The 17,832-nt window shown below is 43.5% G+C and overlaps 1 protein-coding gene and 1 long non-coding RNA gene across 2 annotated transcripts in view; both read right to left on the bottom strand.

Annotated features, from left to right (window-relative positions):
• Window positions 1-12,127, bottom strand: part of LOC118377996 (AP-4 complex subunit beta-1) — a 31,696-nt gene extending 19,569 nt beyond the window's left edge. Inside the window, 10 exon segments of the mRNA XM_052507570.1 lie at window positions 1-75; window positions 155-266; window positions 1,153-1,251; window positions 5,797-6,082; window positions 9,889-9,983; window positions 9,986-10,038; window positions 10,318-10,448; window positions 10,833-11,057; window positions 11,371-11,555; window positions 11,999-12,127. The exon segment at window positions 1-75 is cut by the window's left edge and continues 9 nt beyond it. Of these exon segments, the coding sequence (XP_052363530.1) occupies window positions 1-75; window positions 155-266; window positions 1,153-1,251; window positions 5,797-6,082; window positions 9,889-9,983; window positions 9,986-10,038; window positions 10,318-10,448; window positions 10,833-11,057; window positions 11,371-11,483 (1,189 nt within the window). The 5' untranslated portion in view covers window positions 11,484-11,555; window positions 11,999-12,127.
• On the bottom strand, window positions 2,995-5,788 carry LOC127923522 (uncharacterized). Its single transcript, XR_008114605.1, has 2 exons — window positions 4,899-5,788; window positions 2,995-4,240 (listed from the first exon to the last, which is right to left on the bottom strand). It is a non-coding gene; the product is annotated as an uncharacterized LOC127923522 (long non-coding RNA).
• Window positions 12,128-17,832: the final 5,705 nt, after the last annotated feature.

Below are 17,832 nucleotides of genomic sequence, written 5' to 3'. Positions count from 1 at the left end.
TGTGTTCTTGCTTCAGCCCCAGTAGTCCCGTGAGGATGGCCAGACACCTGTCAGTGTAGCTCCTCCCTATACTACCTGCAGAGAGACAGCCATTACAATGAGCCCGTCCTCCCCAATTAAGGTGCCACCATCCTCCTGTGGTCTGCGTGTGTACCTATAGCGTTGATAGCAGTCTGTGAGGTCTCAGTGTTGACGTCAGTACAGTATCCTCTCAGCTCGTCCAGAACCATCGCCACGTTGTCGTCATTCACCAACTCAACCAGCACCTGACAATCAATCAATTAATCCCCATAGACAGTTACCTCATCATTCATTCAACCAGTACCTAAATAGCTACATTTACATTCGTAAGCTGCTCTTATCCAGATCCAATCAGTACATTCAACTGTTTAGAAAAACAACCAAATAATCAATTAATCTCATAATTCCCTCCGTTATTGATTAACCAATTAATCTCATAATTCCCTCCCTTATTGATCAACCAATTAATCTCATAATTCACTCCCTTATTGATTAACCAATTAATCTCATAATTCACTCCCTTATTGATTAACCAATTAATCTCATAATTCCCTCCCTTATTGATTAACCAATTAATCTCATAATTCACTCCATTATTGATGAACCAATTAATCTCATAATTCACTCCCTTATTGATCAACCAATTAATCTCATAATTCACTCCCTTATTGATTAACCAATTAATCTCATAATTCACTCCCTTATTGATTAACCAATTAATCTCATAATTCACTCCATTATTGATGAACCAATTAATCTCATAATTCACTCCCTTATTGATTAACCAATTAATCTCATAATTCACTCCATTATTGATTAACCAATTAATCTCATAATTCACTCCCTTATTGATTAACCAATTAATCTCATAATTCCCTCCCTTATTGATTAACCAATTAATCTCATAATTCACTCCCTTATTGATTAACCAATTAATCTGTTTGATGTTAGGTGGTTCAGCAGGACCCTACCTGCATCTTGTTCTGTTTGATGTTAGGTGGTTCAGCTGGGCCCTACCTGCATCTTGTTCTGTTTGATGTTAGGTGGTTCAGCAGGGCCCTACCTGTTTGATGTTAGGTGGTTCAGCAGGGCCCTACCTGTTTGATGTTAGGTGGTTCAGCAGGGCCCTACCTGCATCTTGTTCTGTTTGATGTAAGGTGGTTCAGCATAGCCGCAGAAGAAGCGTTTGTAGTGTTCCCCCATCAGACCAGGCTCAGAACGGAGCAGCAGCTGGAACACAAACATTACACACACTGATTATAAACATTACACACACTGATTATAAACATTACACACACGGAATATAAACATTTCACACACTGAATATAAACATTACACACACTGAATATAAACATTACACACACTGATTATAAACATTACACACAATGATTATAAACATTACACACACTGATTATAAACATTACACACACTGATTATAAACCTTACACTCCATAGTAAAGCCTTCCCAGAAGAGTGGAGGCTGTTATAGGGGGGGGGACCAACTCCATATTAAAGCCTTCCCTGAAGAGTGGAGGCTGTTATAGCAGCAAAGGGGGACCAACTCCATATTAATGACTTCCCAGAAGAGTGGATGCTGTTATAGCAGCAAAGGGGGGACCAACTCCATATTAATGACTTCCCAGAAGAGTGGAGGCTGTTATAGCAGCAAAGGGGGACCAACTCCATATTAATGACTTCCCAGAAGAGTGGAGGCTGTTATAGCAGCAAAGGGGGACCAACTCCATATTAATGCCTTCCCTGAAGAGTGGAGGCTGTTATAGCAGCAAAGGGGGACCAACTCCATATTAATGCCTTCCCTGAAGAGTGGAGGCTGTTATAGCAGCAAAGGGGGACCAACTCCATATTAATGCCTTCCCTGAAGAGTGGAGGCTGTTATAGCAGCAAAGGGGGACCAACTCCATATTAATGCCTTCCCTGAAGAGTGGAGGCTGTTATAGCAGCAAAGGGGGACCAACTCCATATTAAAGCCTTCCCAGAAGAGTGGAGGCTGTTATAGCAGCAAAGGGGGACCAACTCCATATTAAAGCCTTCCCTGAAGAGTGGAGGCTGTTATAGCAGCAAAGGGGGACCAACTCCATATTAAAGCCTTCCCTGAAGAGTGGAGGCTGTTATAGCAGCAAAGAGGACCAACTCCATATTAAAGACTTCCCGAAGAGTGGAGGCTGTTATAGGGGGACCAACTCCATATTAATGCCTTCCCTGAAGAGTGGAGGCTGTTATAGGGGGACCAACTCCATATTAATGCCTTCCCAGAAGAGTGGAGGCTGTTATAGCAGCAAAGGGGGACCAACTCCAGATTAAAGCCTTCCCAGAAGAGTGGAGGCTGTTATAGCAGCAAAGAGGGACCAACTCCATATTAATGCCTTCCCAGAAGAGTGGAGGCTGTTATAGCAGCAAAGGGGACCAACTCCATATTAAAGCCCAGGATGTTGTTATGAGATGTTTGATGAGCAGGTGTCCACATCCTGCTGGTGATGTAGTGGATCTGTTTGTACATATGGAACATTTCTGAGATCTTTTATTTCAGTTCATGAAACATTTTACATGTTGCCTTTATATTTTATATAGATATAGATAGATAGAAATCTGTGTATGTTAGAATGGAGGTTTAAAAACGAAAGCTGCATATTAGCAGACACATATGGCTCGAAGTACAATCTTCTCTAAAAACAGTTACACAATATGGGCTCTGCAATAAGAAAACCAGAGAGTTTGATTTCTAAACCAGAAGAGTTCTCCAAGAGCAGCTGACCAATAGCATAGTGGTCATGTATAATGTATTGGACTATAAGGTATAGAGAATGATAAAGAGCCTGTAGGATTCTAGAAGGGAAAAAAAATCCTACTAACCTTCTAAAAGTTGACAGTGCCAAAATCTTGTGTGAGACATGTTTCATGATGTTTTATCAGGTTTCATGCATATACATTAGAAACAAAGCACATCACCACAAATGGTGTTTGACCATTTATTGAGTACAGAGACAAATAGCAAAGGAAGTACCTACAAACCAATGTACAGCGCATTCAGAAAGTATTCAGACCCCTTCCCTTTCTCAACATTTTGTTTATGTTACACCCTTATTCTAAAATGGATTGAATTCATTGTTTTCCTCATCAATCTATATACACTACCCCATAATGACATCACAATACCCCATAATGACATCACAATACCCCATAATGACATCACAATACCCCATAATAACAAAGTGAAAACAGGTTTGTATAAACATTTGCAAATTTATACAAAATAAAAACAGAAGAACCTTATTTACATAAGTATTCAGACCCTTTGCTATGAGACACAAAATTCAGCTCAGTTGCATCCTGATTCCATTGATCATCCTTGAGAAGTTTCCACAACTTGATTGGAGTCCATCTGTGGTAAATTCAATTGATTGGACGTGATTTGGAAAGGCACCTGTCTATATAAGGTCTCACAGTTGACAGTGCATGTCAGAGCAAAAACCAAGCCATGAGGTCAAAGGAATTGTGCGTAGAGCTCTGAGACAGGATTGTGTCGAGGCACAGATCTGGGGAAGGGTACCAAAACATTTCTGCAGCATTGAAGGTCCCCAAGAACACAGTGGCCTCCGTCATTCTGAAATGGAAGAAGTTTGGAACCACCAAGACTCTTCCTAGAGCTGGCCGCTCGGCCAAACTGAGCAATCAGGGGAGAAGAGCCTTAGTCAGGTTGGTGAACAAGAACCCGTTGGTCACTCTGACAGAGCTCCAGAGGTCCTCTGTGGAGATGGGAGAAGCTTCCAGAAGGACAACCATCTCTGCAGCACTCCACCAATCAGACCTTTATGGTAGAGTGGCCAGATGGAAGCCACTCCTCAGTAAAGGGCACATAACAACCCACTTGCAATTTGTCAAAAGGCACCGAAAGGACTCAAGACCATGAGAAAGAATATTCCCTGTTCTGGTGAAACCAAGATTGAACTCTTTGGCCTGAAAGCCAAGCATCACGTCTGGAGGAAACCTGGCACCATCCCTACGGTGAAGCATGGTGGTGGCAGCATCATGCTGTGGGGATGTTTTTCAGAGGCAGGGACTGGGAGACTAGTCAGGATCAAGGGAAAGATAAACGGAGCAAAGTACAGAGAGATTCTTGATGAAAATCTGCTCCAGAGTTCTCAGGACCTCAGACTGGGGCGAAGGTTCACCTTGAGGTGAAGGTTCAGCTTGAGAGGATCTGCAGAGAAGAATGGGAGAAACCAAGAAGACTTGAGTCTGTAATCACTGCTAAAGGTGCTTCAACAAAATACTGAGTAAAGGGTCTGAATACTTATGTACATTTATTTTTTCAATTTTTATCTTCAAAATATTTGCATATTTGGCATTTCTACAGACAGGGATAATGTGGCATTTCTACAGACAGGGATAATGTGGCATTTCTACAGACAGGGATAATGTGGCATTTCTACAGACAGGGATAATGTGGCATTCCTAGACAGGGATACTGTGGCATTCCTATAGACAGGGATAATGTGGCATTCCTAGACAGGGATAATGTGGAATTCCTAGACAGGGATACTGTGGCATTTCCTGTTAGTCAGTATGAATGATATTAGTGGGTCCTGCCTTGATGACTGTATCAGATTTACACAACTTGTCCTGTAGACTTTTGTAGTCTTCAATTATTACTGGGAATAAACTGATAGCTAAAACGCTCCTTGTCAAGGAATGACATACTAGCTAGTGATGAAGCTATCTGCTCCTGCTAGCTAGCAACAGATTGACTAGCTTCCTAGCTACATTACTAAGGTTGCTGGGAGTCATTTTATAGCATTGATGGATTCACATTTCTATAACTAAATAGTTAGGTTACAAATCTATTAAAAATACTTTACCTGATAGCAGTTTGTCAGATGGAGATCTCTCTCGAGTTGTCACCAACTGTCGACTACCTTATAGGTACGGATAATGTGATTGGCAGAAAACCAGTTTTGATTGGTTTACAGTTTGCTTTTTTCTGGAGGTCTTGGCTGATTTCTTTACATTTTCCCATGATGTCAAGCCAAGAAGCAGAGTTTGAAGGTATAGGCCTTGAAATACATCCACAGGTACACCTCCAATTGAGTCAAAATTATGTTATTAGCCTATCAGAAGCTTCTAAAGCCATGACATCATTGTCTGGAATTTTCCAAGCTGTTTAAAGGCACAGTCAACTTAGTGTGTGTAAACTTCTGACCCACTGGAATTGTGACACAGTGAATTATAAGTGAAATAATCGGTCTGCAAAGAATTGTTGGAAAAATGACTTGTCATGCACAAAGTAGATGTCCTAACTGACTTGCCAAAACTATAGTTTGTTAACAAGACATTTGTGGAGTGGTTGAAAAACGAGTTTTAATGACTCCAACCTAAACTTCCGACTTCAAATGTACACACACTACTGTTCAAAAGTTTGTGGTCACTTAGAAATGTCTTTGATTTTGAAAGAAAAGCAAAACAATTTGTCCATTAAAATAATATCAAATCGATCAGAAATACAGTGTACTCATTGTTAATGTTGTAAATGACTATTGTAGCTGGAAACGGCAGATTTTTAATGGAATATCTACATAGGTGTACCATTATCAGCAACCATCACTCCTGTGTTCCAATGGCACGTTGTGTTAGCTAATCCAAGTTTACCATTTTAAAAGGCTAATTGATCATTAGAAAACCATTTTGCAATTATGTTAGAACAGCTGAAAGATAGGTGGTGGGCCGTAGCAAGCTAATAGAATATGACAGAAAACACACCTGGATGTGACATAGCGCTGCATAGCGTAGTTCCCGGGAGGTGCTGCCGGCGGCAGCCAGGAGGGGGCCCCGTGCTCTCTCAAGTGCCGACATACACACGGCAGGCAGCGTGGAACACAGGGACAGGAAGAGGCGGAGCGTGGCGGCCATGACGGGGGCGTGGTGCGAGAGAAGGGCGGGGTCTAACAGAGATAGTATGTCGAACAGCTCGTCTTCGCTGCGAGGCCGATACCGCTGGAGCACCGCTAGCACCTCAGACTGGCCCCACACATCACATAGCTTCAGTCTGGAGCACAGAGAGATAGATACAGAGACACAGAGAGAGAGAGGGAGATACAGCGAGAGAGAGATACAGAGTGAGAGAGAGAGAGATACAGAGAGAGAGAGATAGAGAGATAGAGAGAGATACACAGAGAGAAAGAGAGAGAGAGAGAGAGAGAGAGAGAGAGAGAGAGAGAGAGAGAGAGAGAGAGAGAGAGAGAGAGAGAGAGAGAGAGAGAGAGAGAGAGATAGAGACAGAGATACAGAGAGATACAGAGAGATACAGAGAGAGATACAGAGAGAGAGATACAGAGAGAGAAAGAGAGATAGAGATACAGAGAGAGAGAAAGAGAGAGAGAAAGAGATACAGAGAGAGAGAAAGAGAGAGATAGAGATACAGAGAGAGAGAAAGAGAGATAGAGAGAGAGAGAGATACAGAGAGAGAGATACAGAGAGAGAGAGAGAGAGATACAGAGATAGAGAGAGAGATACGGAGAGAGGAGAGAGAGAGAGAGAGAGAGAGAGAGAGAGAGAGAGAGATACAGAGAGAGACAGAGAGAGAGAGATACAGAGAGAGAGAGAGAGAGAGAGATACAGAGGAGAGAGGGAGAGAGAGAGAAACAAGAAAAAGGTGAAGAACCAGTGAAGAACAAACACCATTGTAAATACAACCCATATTTATTTTCATATCTTTTGGAACTTTTGTGAGTAATGTTTACTGTTCATTTTATATTCTTTATTTCACTTTTTTTTATCATGCATTTCACTTGCTTTGTGAATGTAAACATATGTTTCCCATATAAAGCCATCACGGCTCCATTACTCCAGACCACCACCAGGGGGAGTTAGAGGAACCCAGTGTCACGGCTCTATTACTCCAGACCACCACCAGGGGGAGTTAGAGGAACCCAGTGTCACGGCTCCATTACTCCAGACCACCACCAGGGGAGTTAGAGGAACCCAGTGTCACGACTCCATTACTCCAGACCACCACCAGGGGGAGTTAGAGGAACCCAGTGTCACGACTCCATTACTCCAGACCACCACCAGGGGAGTTAGAGGAACCCAGTGTCACGGCTCCATTAGTCCAGACCACCACCAGGGAGTTAGAGCCGTGGACCACCCATACGTAGAATGTATGCACACATGACTGTAAGTCGCTTTGGATAAAAAGCGTCAGCTAAATGGCATATATTATATATTATATATTATTATATTATTATTATTATATTACCCAGTGTCAAGGCTCCATACCACCACCAGGGGGAGTTAGAGGTACCCAGTGTCATGGCTCCATTACTCCATACCACCACCAGGGGAGTTAGAGGAACCGGCGTCACGGCTCCAGACCACCACCAGGGGAGTTAGAGGTACCCAGCATCACGGCTCCAGACCACCACCAGGGGAGTTAGAGGAACCCAGTGTCACGGCTCCATTAGTCCAGACCACCACCAGGGGAGTTAGAGGAACCCAGTGTCACGGCTCCATTACTCCAGACCACCACCAGGGAGTTAGAGGAACCCAGTGTCACGACTCCATTACTCCAGACCACCACCAGGGGAGTTAGAGGAACCCAGTGTCACGGCTCCATTACTCCAGACCACCACCAGGGAGTTAGAGGAACCCAGTGTCACGGCTCCATTACTCCAGACCACCACCAGGGGGAGTTAGAGGAACCCAGTGTCACGACTCCATTACTCAGACCACCACCAGGGGAGTTAGAGGAACCCAGTGTCACGGCTCCATTAGTCCAGACCACCACCAGGGGGAGTTAGAGCCGTGGACCACCCATACGTAGAATGTATGCACACATGACTGTAAGTCGCTTTGGATAAAAGCGTCAGCTAAATGGCATATATTATATATTATTATATTATTATTATTATATTACCCAGTGTCAAGGCTCCATACCACCACCAGGGGGAGTTAGAGGTACCCAGTGTCATGGCTCCATTACTCCATACCACCACCAGGGGAGTTAGAGGAACCGAGCGTCACGGCTCCAGACCACCACCAGGGGAGTTAGAGGTACCCAGCATCACGGCTCCAGACCACCACCAGGGGGAGTTAGAGGAACCCAGTGTCACGGCTCCATTAGTCCAGACCACCACCAGGGGGAGTTAGAGGAACCCAGTGTCACGGCTCCATTACTCCAGACGACCACCAGGGGGAGTTAGAGGAACCCAGTGTCACGGCTCCATTACTCCAGACCACCACCAGGGGGAGTTAGAGGAACCCAGTGTCACGGCTCCATTACTCCAGACCACCACCAGGGGGAGTTAGAGGAACCCAGTGTCACGGCTCCATTACTCCAGACCACCACCAGGGAGTTAGAGGAACCCAGTGTCACGGCTCCATTACTCCAGACCACCACCAGGGAGTTAGAGGAACCCAGTGTCACGACTCCATTACTCCAGACCACCACCAGGGGCAGTTAGAGGAACCCAGTGTCACGGCTCCATTACTTCAGACCACCACCAGGGGAGTTAGAGGAACCCAGTGTCACGGCTCCATTACTTCAGACCACCACCAGGGGAGTTAGAGGAACCCAGTGTCACGGCTCCATTACTCCAGACCACCACCAGGGGAGTTAGAGGAACCCAGTGTCACGGCTCCATTACTCCAGACCACCACCAGGGGAGTTAGAGGAACCCAGTGTCACGGCTCCATTACTCCAGACCACCACCAGGGAGTTAGAGACATGTCTGGCACTGCAGGATTTGAGTCCCTGGCGGCGTAGTGTGTTACTGATGGTAGGCTTTGTTACTTTGGTCCCAGCTCTCTGCAGGTCATTCACTAGGTCCCTCCGTGTGGTTCTGGGATTTTGCTCACCGTTCTTGTGATCATTTTGACCCCACGGGGTGAGATCTTGCGTGGAGCCCCAGATCGAGGAGATTATCAGTGGTCTTGTATGTCTTCCATTTCCTAATAATTGCTCCCACAGTTTTCTTCAGATTTCTTCAAACCAAGCTGCTTACCTATTGCAGATTCAGTCTTCCCAGTCTGGTGCAGGTCTACAATTTTGTTTCTGGTGTCCTTTGACAGCTCTTTGGTCTTGGCCATAGTGGAGTTTGGAGTGTGACTGTTTGAGGTTGTGGACAGGTGTCTTTTATACTGATAACAAGTTCAAACAGGTGCCATTAATACAGGTAGCAGTGGAGGACAGAGGAGCCTCTTAAAGAAGAAGTTACAGGTCTGTGAGAGCCAGAAATCTTGCTTGTTTGTAGGTGACCAAATACTTATTTTCCACCATCATTTGCAAATAAATTCATTAAAAATCCTACAATGTGATTTTCTGGATACTTTTTTCTCATTTTGTCATAGTTGACGTGTACCTATGATGAAAATTACAGGCCTCTCTCATCTTTTTAAGTGGGAGAACTTGCACAATTGGTGGCTGACTAAATAGTTTTTTGCCCCACTGTATGTTTCCCATGCCAATAAAGCCCTGAAACACACAGAGAGAGAAAGAAAGAGACGCACACACAGAGAGAGAAAAGAGACGCACACAGAGAGAAAGAAAGAGACGCACACACAGAGAGAGAAAAGAGCACACAGAGAGAAAGAAAGAGACGCACACACAGAGAGAGTGAGAGACACGCACAGAGAGAAAGAAAGAGACGCACACACAGAGAGAGAGAAGAGACGCACACAGAGAGAAAGAAAGAGACGCACACACAGAGAGAGAAAGAGACGCACACAGAGAGAAAGAAAGAGACGCACACACAGAGAGAGAGAAAGACACGCACAGAGACACCCACACACTGAGTACGAGTCATTTTAAGAGTGAGACTACACACACACACACAACTCATTCACCCCCACACCTACCTGTTGAGGAGGTGGTGAGCAATGGGTTTGTTGATAGCCACGCCCCCTTCTTCCTGTAGAATCTCCTCCAGTGCCCGGAGACAGTTCACCATGACGTTACCGGGTCTGGGTCCCTTAACAACCCATACAACTCATTCACTACAGCTACATCTGGAACACAGGAGGGGCACTTACAGTGTGCCTTGGACGTGTCTGTGTAATGTGTGTATTGTAATCTACCTGTCTCTGTGTTAGGTTGTAATGTGTATATCTACCTGTCTCTGTGTTAGGTTGTAATGTGTATATCTACCTGTCTCTGTGTTAGGTTGTAATGTGTATATCTACCTGTCTCTGTGTTAGGTTGTAATGTGTATATCTACCTGTCTCTGTGTTAGGTTGTAATGTGTATATCTACCTGTCTCTGTGTTGGGTTGTAATGTGTATATCTACCTGTCTCTGTGTTAGGTTGTAATGTGTATATCTTGGCCCAGCCCAGTACAGCCACTCTACGAACACACGCCGCCTTGTCCTTCAGTCCCACTGTAAGAGGCTGCTGCACATATTGTGATAGACCTGGGAGCCTGCAACACACACACACACATTACACACACACACACACACACATTACACATTACACACACTAGATATTACACACACACACGTTACATATTACACACACGTTACATATTACACACATTACACACACATATTACACACACACGTTACACACACACACACACGTTACACATTACACACACACACATTACACATTACACACACACACATTACACATTACACACACACGTTACACATTACACACACACACGTTACACATTACACACACACATGTTACACATTACACACGTTACATATTACACACACACACGTTACATATTACACACACACACACGTTACACGTTACACACACACACGTTACATACACCTTACACATTACACACACACACCTGAGGTTGCACATGTTCCGTAGGGCCAGGCTGCGAACCATGGGGTTGTGATCCGAGCAGTCTTTCCTCAGGGTGTTTATTACCAGCAGAGACAGCTCAGGGTTCAGACTGGCATAGGCACACAGAAACACATACACCAGTTTCTTCTGGACAATATCTGCCGTTGCACATGCCTTCACCATCTCACTGTACAACCCAGATACATCTTGTCCTTGAGACATCACTCTGGGAAACGTGAAAGGGAGCAGGGGAGAGAAGAGAGAGATAGAGAGGGAGAAAGAGAGAGGTGGGAGAGAGAGAGGTGGGAGAGAAGAAAGAGATAGAGGGAGAAAGAGAGGTGGGAGAGAGAGAGAGAGAGAGGTGGGAGATAAGAGAGAGGGGAGAGAGAGACATGGGAGGGAGAGAGAGAGGGGAGAGAGAGAAAGAGAGAGGAGGGAAAGACAGACATTAGTGTGTGTGTAGTCAGTTGTAATTGTGCATGTGTGTAGCATAGTTAGTGGTAACGTGTGTGTGTGTAGTCGGTGATAGTTGTGTACACCTGATGACTCTGTGGATGGTGTTTCTGTAGCGTAGGTGGTCAGCTTGGACGTTTGGGTTGGACAGAGCCCTCCTCAGCTCCCTCACTGTATGCTCATCGCCCAGGTAAGCCATAGTAGCAGCAGACTGTCTGACACACAGACAGACGCTAGTGAAAGGCTATTGATGTTACAAATATACAGATGGCTGCCAGCCAGCCAGCCAGCCAGAGAGAGAGAGACACAGACAGAGAGACAGACAGAGAGACAGACAGAGAGACAAGACAGACAGACAGACACACAGACAGACAGACACACAGACAGAGAGAGAGACAGACAGACACACAGACAGAGAGAGACAGACACACAGACAGAGAGAGACAGAGAGAGAGAGAGACAGACAGACACACAGACAGACAGAGAGACAGAGAGAGAGACAGGGGGGTTGTTAGTTCTCTGGTTTCGAAGGCAGAAAGCCACAGGCAACGTTGTTAGCTACAGTAGCTAACTTAGCACGGTGGATATTGTCCAGAATAAACTGGTGTTTCTGTGTTCCTAGCTAACGTTAACGACTCAACATTGTCATCCTTTCAGATATTAACGCCGCTTACGTTATATCGTGTTCGGATAACGTGACCTAAAACCACTTACCGTTTAGTCGTCACTTATGGGTTATTTAATGGGGGGGAAAAATCGTTGAAATCGCTAGTTTGTTGACATCCGTGTTAAACCTCCACCGGTATTCCGCCAGCAGCACGAATGATAACGTCACGGTCCTATATGGTAATGAGGAAACCTTCAAAATACAGGCCCGCATTTTCAAAACATTGCAACGTGGATAACTAATTTTAAAAAAAGCTATTGAATATTTATCAATGTCCACTTCTATTGTGCCAACAAGAAAAGGCAATAAGCATTTTATGAAAACATTTTTTTAAATACATTTACATTTAAGTCATTTAGCAGACGCTCTTATCCAGAGCGACTTACAAATTGGTGCATTCACCTTATGACATCCAGTGGAACAGCCACTTTACAATAGTGCATCTAAATCTTTTAAGGGGGTGAGAAGGATTACTTATCCTATCCTAGGTATTCCTTAAAGAGGTGGGGTTGACAACTGTTACAATACAGCCACAGTGTGGCCCAGCTAGTAGACTACAATACAATGTTGACAACTGGTATTTTGAGAATATTGGGCTGTAGAGAGAACTTTTCTACCGGTCTCAGCTAAAGTGGGGTGTAGAATACACAGTAGGGTCTTTACTTACCAAATATGGTTAATTTTGGATGGGAACTGTGTCACAGGACCTGTTGCTGGCTGGGACACACTGTGGCTGTATCTCAATAGTCTACTAGCCGGGACACACTGTGGCTGTATCTCAATAGTCTACTAGCCGGGACACACTGTGGCTGTATCTCAATAGTCTACTAGCCGGGACACACTGTGGCTGTATCTCAATAGTCTACTAGCCGGGACACACTGTGGCTGTATCTCAATAGTCTACTCGCTGGGACACACTGTGGCTGTATCTCAATAGTCTACTAGCTGGGACACACTGTGGCTGTATCTCAATAGTCTACTCGCTGGGACACACTGTGGCTGTATCTCAATAGTCTACTAGCTGGGACACACTGTGGCTGTATCTCAATAGTCTACTAGCTGGGACACACTGTGGCTGTATCTCAATAGTCTACTAGCTGGGACACACTGTGGCTGTATCTCAATAGTCTACTAGCTGGGACACACTGTGGCTGTATCTCAATAGTCTACTAGCTGGGACACACTGTGGCTGTATCTCAATAGTCTACTAGCTGGGACACACTGTGGCTGTATCTCAATAGTCTACTAGCTGGGGCACACTGTGGATGTATCTCAATAGTCTACTAGCCTCCTCTCACAGGCACTTTAATGAGGTATGTGTTATGGTTAGGGGTTATGGGTATGTGTTATGGGTTAGGGGTTATGAGTATGTGTTATGGGTTAGGGGTTATGGGTTAGGGGTATGTGTTATGGTTATGGGTTATGGGTTAGGGTTATGGGTATGGGTTAGGGGTATGTGTTATGGGTTAGGGATATGTGTTATGTGTTATGGTTAGGGGTTATGGGTTAGGGGTATGTGTTATGGGTTAGGGGTATGGATTAGTGGGGACAGAGACAGGGTCAGCCAGTGGGGACAGAGACAGGGTCAGCTTAGTGGGGACAGAGACAGGGTCAGTCAGTAGAGACAGAGACAGGGTCAGCTTAGTGGGGACAGAGACAGGGTCAGTCAGTAGAGACAGAGACAGGGTCAGCTTAGTGGGGACAGAGACAGGGTCAGTCAGTAGAGACAGAGACACGGTCAGCTTAGTGGGGACAGAGACAGGGTCAGTCAGTAGAGACAGAGACAGCTCAGTGGGGACAGAGACAGGGTCAGTCAGTAGAGACACGGTCAGCTCAGTGGGGACAGAGACAGGGTCAGTCAGTCGGGACAGAGACAGGGTCAGCTCAGTGGGGACAAAGACAGGTTCAGCTCAGTGGGGACAGAGACAGGGTCAGCTCAACATGTACTGCGGCTTCCCGTATTAAGAACTACAGTTCCCAGAGTACACCTGATGTTACCAAGCTATCTGTGTCAAATGGTGCTTATTCTGATTGTGTTAAACAGATATCATCCAACTGTCTCCTGAGGTAGACATCTAGAGCACAGTCCTCTTCGTCCTGAATCACTTACTTGCATACCCCATGTTCTTCATGTTTCCTGTGGTTGTGTGGTGTGCTTTGTGCACATTTACCATCCCCCACTAATCAAATCCACGACCAGCTCTCGTTCGCGCTGGGCTCGAGTGCTAGTGCGCATGTACCAATGGGCTCCTGAGACCGGAACTAGCAAGATGCCAGCCCCCATGAATCTTTATAAAATTATTTTTAAAATGGTTTTTATTAACAACAAATCAATACATAAAGCACATAAGGGAACACAAGAATACATAGATTACAAACAATGGATAATCGAGCTAGGGGCGGGGCTGGGGCTGGGGGCGGGGCTGGGGGGTACAATATTACATTACAATTACACAAGGACCTTAAGGGACATGCATATACTTACAATTCTAACAGCTTTTTTGTTAGTAGAGCATTTAACCTTAAAATACAGTTCAATTTATTTTTGTAGGGTACGAAAATGTGGTTTTCTGTTTGTAAATTTACATTCGTGTATATGAAATTTGGCCAAAAGAATAATGAAATTAATTACATAAAAATATTTCAGCTTATTTCTATCATATGTAAAGAATCCAAGCAGTAAATCTCTCCACAATAGTGTAAAATCTTCATAAATGTGTTCAATTATAAACCTACTGATGTCTTGCCACAGTTTTCTTACATGAATACAATGCAACACTGTTTCTGGGTGGTCATTACAAAAGGAGACATTTGACTTGATGTTTTCCTTAAACTTCTTCATATAGTGGTTGGCAGGATAATATCTATGAATCATTTTAAAGGGAACTTCCTACATTTTGTTAACAAGTAGGTCTGTGTGTGGCAACATCCAGACTTTTTCCCAACAGATATTATCAATAAATCCATTCCAATAAGGCATGACATAAAGTATAGATACAACATCCTGCTGAAACAAGGTTCATATCGCTCTGTTGTTGAATGGACCAAAACAGAAACAAATCGTTCCTACTGATGAGTCAACAGGGTCAATAGAAGGTCGGCTCTGAGGGTCAGGTCTTTCCTACTGATGAGTCAACAGGGTCAACAGAAGGTAGGCTCTGAGGGTCAGGTCTCTCCTACTGATGAGTCAACAGGGTCAACAGAAGGTAGGCTCTGAGGGTCAGGTCTTTCCTACTGATGAGTCAACAGGGTCAATAGAAGGTCGGCTCTGAGGGTCAGGTCTTTCCTACTGATGAGTCAACAGGGTCAATAGAAGGTAGGCTCTGAGGGTCAGGTCTTTCCTACTGATGAGTCAACAGGGTCAACAGAAGGTAGGCTCTGAGGGTCAGGTCTTTCCTACTGATGAGTCAACAGGGTCAATAGAAGGTAGGCTCTGAGGGTCAGGTCTTTCCTACTGATGAGTCAACAGGGTCAATAGAAGGTAGGCTCTGAGGGTCAGGTCTTTCCTACTGATGAGTCAACAGGGTCAATAGAAGGTAGGCTCTGAGGGTCAGGTCTTTCCTACTGATGAGTCAACAGGGTCAATAGAAGGTAGGCTCTGAGGGTCAGGTCTTTCCTACTGATGAGTCAACAGGGTCAACAGAAGGTCGGCTCTGAGGGTCAGGTCTTGACACGTTCCTGAATAACAGAGCAACACCTGAGGGAATGGCATCTAAAACAATTGCAAAATCTTTAAGTGTTACAGGGACCTTGTAAAGTGATAAGAATTCTTTATAACTGAGTAAAAGACCCTCTGCATTTACCAGTTGGCTCACCAATAGGATATTATTTTGGAACCAATATTCTAAAAACAAAGAAGTATTTTTATACAATATATCCCGATTATTCCATATATAATATCTGTGTGGAGAAAAATTATGTTTATAAATGAAGGACAAGAAGACCTGCCGATGAAAAACAGAAAGTTTCACTGGAACTTTGTCAATATTATAATTGCAAAACAACATGAAGTTAAGGCCACCAGAAGTAGAGAAGACATGATGAGGAATACAATTCCAGATAGAAGTGGCTCTTCTTAGGAATTGTTTTATCCAATTGATCTTAAAAGCATTATTTAAAGTAGTAAAGTGCAGAAAATTCAGTTCATTACAACAGTTTTCCTCATGTAATGGGTACGGTTTCTCCACAGAAAGTTGAAAAGCATCTGGTCTATCTCCTTGCTTATTTTACTGTCACTATACAAAGATAGAGCACCATATGTTAGTCTAGAGAAACCTTCAGCCTTGGTTATTAGAACTCTTCCTTTTAAATAATATGAAGGTGTCACACAATCTTTGACAGCCATGAGTTCACATTTCTTAATGTTAAGATATAGACCAGACGCTTTGGAAAAGGATTGTAATCACATTGATCGATATGGGAATTTGGTTAGCGTCTTTCAGAGAAAGTGTAGTATCATCAGCCAGCTGGCTTTTAATCATTTCTTTACCAGCTATGGAAATACCTTGTACAGGACTATTATTTAAAGAATTTGCAAGAAGTTGGGTGATTAATAAAAACAGGTACGGAGAGATAGGACAACCTTGCCTAATTCCTCTCTTTAACTCAAATCTAGGTGAGGTGCCATATTTCAATTTGATAGAGCTGTTACCATTTGCATAGAGTCTTAAATAGCCTTACAGAAAAAATCCCCAAAGCCAAGTCTCTCAAGGGAGTGGAAGAGAAACTGATGCTCTACTGTGTCAAATGCTTTATAAAAATCTAAAAATAACATGAAGCTAGCCTCGGTTATTAGGTCTGAGTAGTCAAGTATGTCTAATACTAGTCTGACATTTTTAGAAATATGTCTGTTCCTCATGAAGCCAGACTGAGTTTCATCAATGATTGCATCCAGGACTTCTTTAACTCTTTTTGCAAGTAGTGAGGCTTATAAGGCTTATCTATCTTATAGTCATTATTAAGAAGACAAATTGGACACCAGTTATCGATGAGCAGCACTTATTTTTTAGGCTTACAGGTATCAGTGTTATTAACCCCTGACTCATTGTCGGAGGGAGAACATTGATACTCTCTAATAAGACTTCAAATAGGAAGGGAGCTACTTATTCAGAAAATAATTTGTAAAATTCTGATGTAATTCCATCAACACCTGGTGATTTATTGTTCTTTAGATGTTTGATAGACTCTATAATCTCTTCGACTTTGATGGGTTCATCACACTGTTTAGATTCAATATCACTGATAGAGTGAACATTATTCAGTGAGTTAAAAAAACATATCTGTGGATTCCTGACAGTACATAGAGCTATACAATTTTATGTAAAAATTGCTACAGTATTTAGCGATTCATTTTTGGTCATCTGTAATAACACCATCAATGTTTAACTATGGATAGTGTTATTTTTAGAGTGAAATTTCTCAAGTCTAAAGAAATAGGATGAATTCTGTTCTCCCTCCTCAATCCATTTTTTTCCTAGATCTAATAAAGGCTCCTTCTGCTTTTAATCTATATATATTATCCAGTTTATTTTGTAACTCAATTAGTTCCATCTTCTCCTCCCACGAGAGGTCGGCTGGGGACCTCTGAGAAAGGGAAGTTATCTTAATGATCACCTTTTCCTCCTCAGCTCTTCTGGTCTTAGCAAGATTACTACCATATTTTCTAAGGTATTTAGATGCCTCAAATTTAAAGAGCTCCCAGTTCTTGCAATACGATTTTTCTCCACAAGCCCTTTCCCAAAAGTGTGAGAGCAGATCTTTAACCTCAAATTTAACTATATCATTATTTAATAATGAGCTATTTAGCTTCCAGTAGGATGCTCTGCCAAGGTTAATATCAGGGGTAAATATTTTGATATCAAAATAAATGGCCCTATGGTCT

Source organism: Oncorhynchus keta, unplaced genomic scaffold (assembly GCF_023373465.1).
Source record: "Oncorhynchus keta strain PuntledgeMale-10-30-2019 unplaced genomic scaffold, Oket_V2 Un_contig_2998_pilon_pilon, whole genome shotgun sequence".
Classification (NCBI taxonomy): domain Eukaryota; kingdom Metazoa; phylum Chordata; class Actinopteri; order Salmoniformes; family Salmonidae; genus Oncorhynchus; species Oncorhynchus keta.
This window is presented reverse-complemented; position numbering and strand designations above follow the sequence as displayed.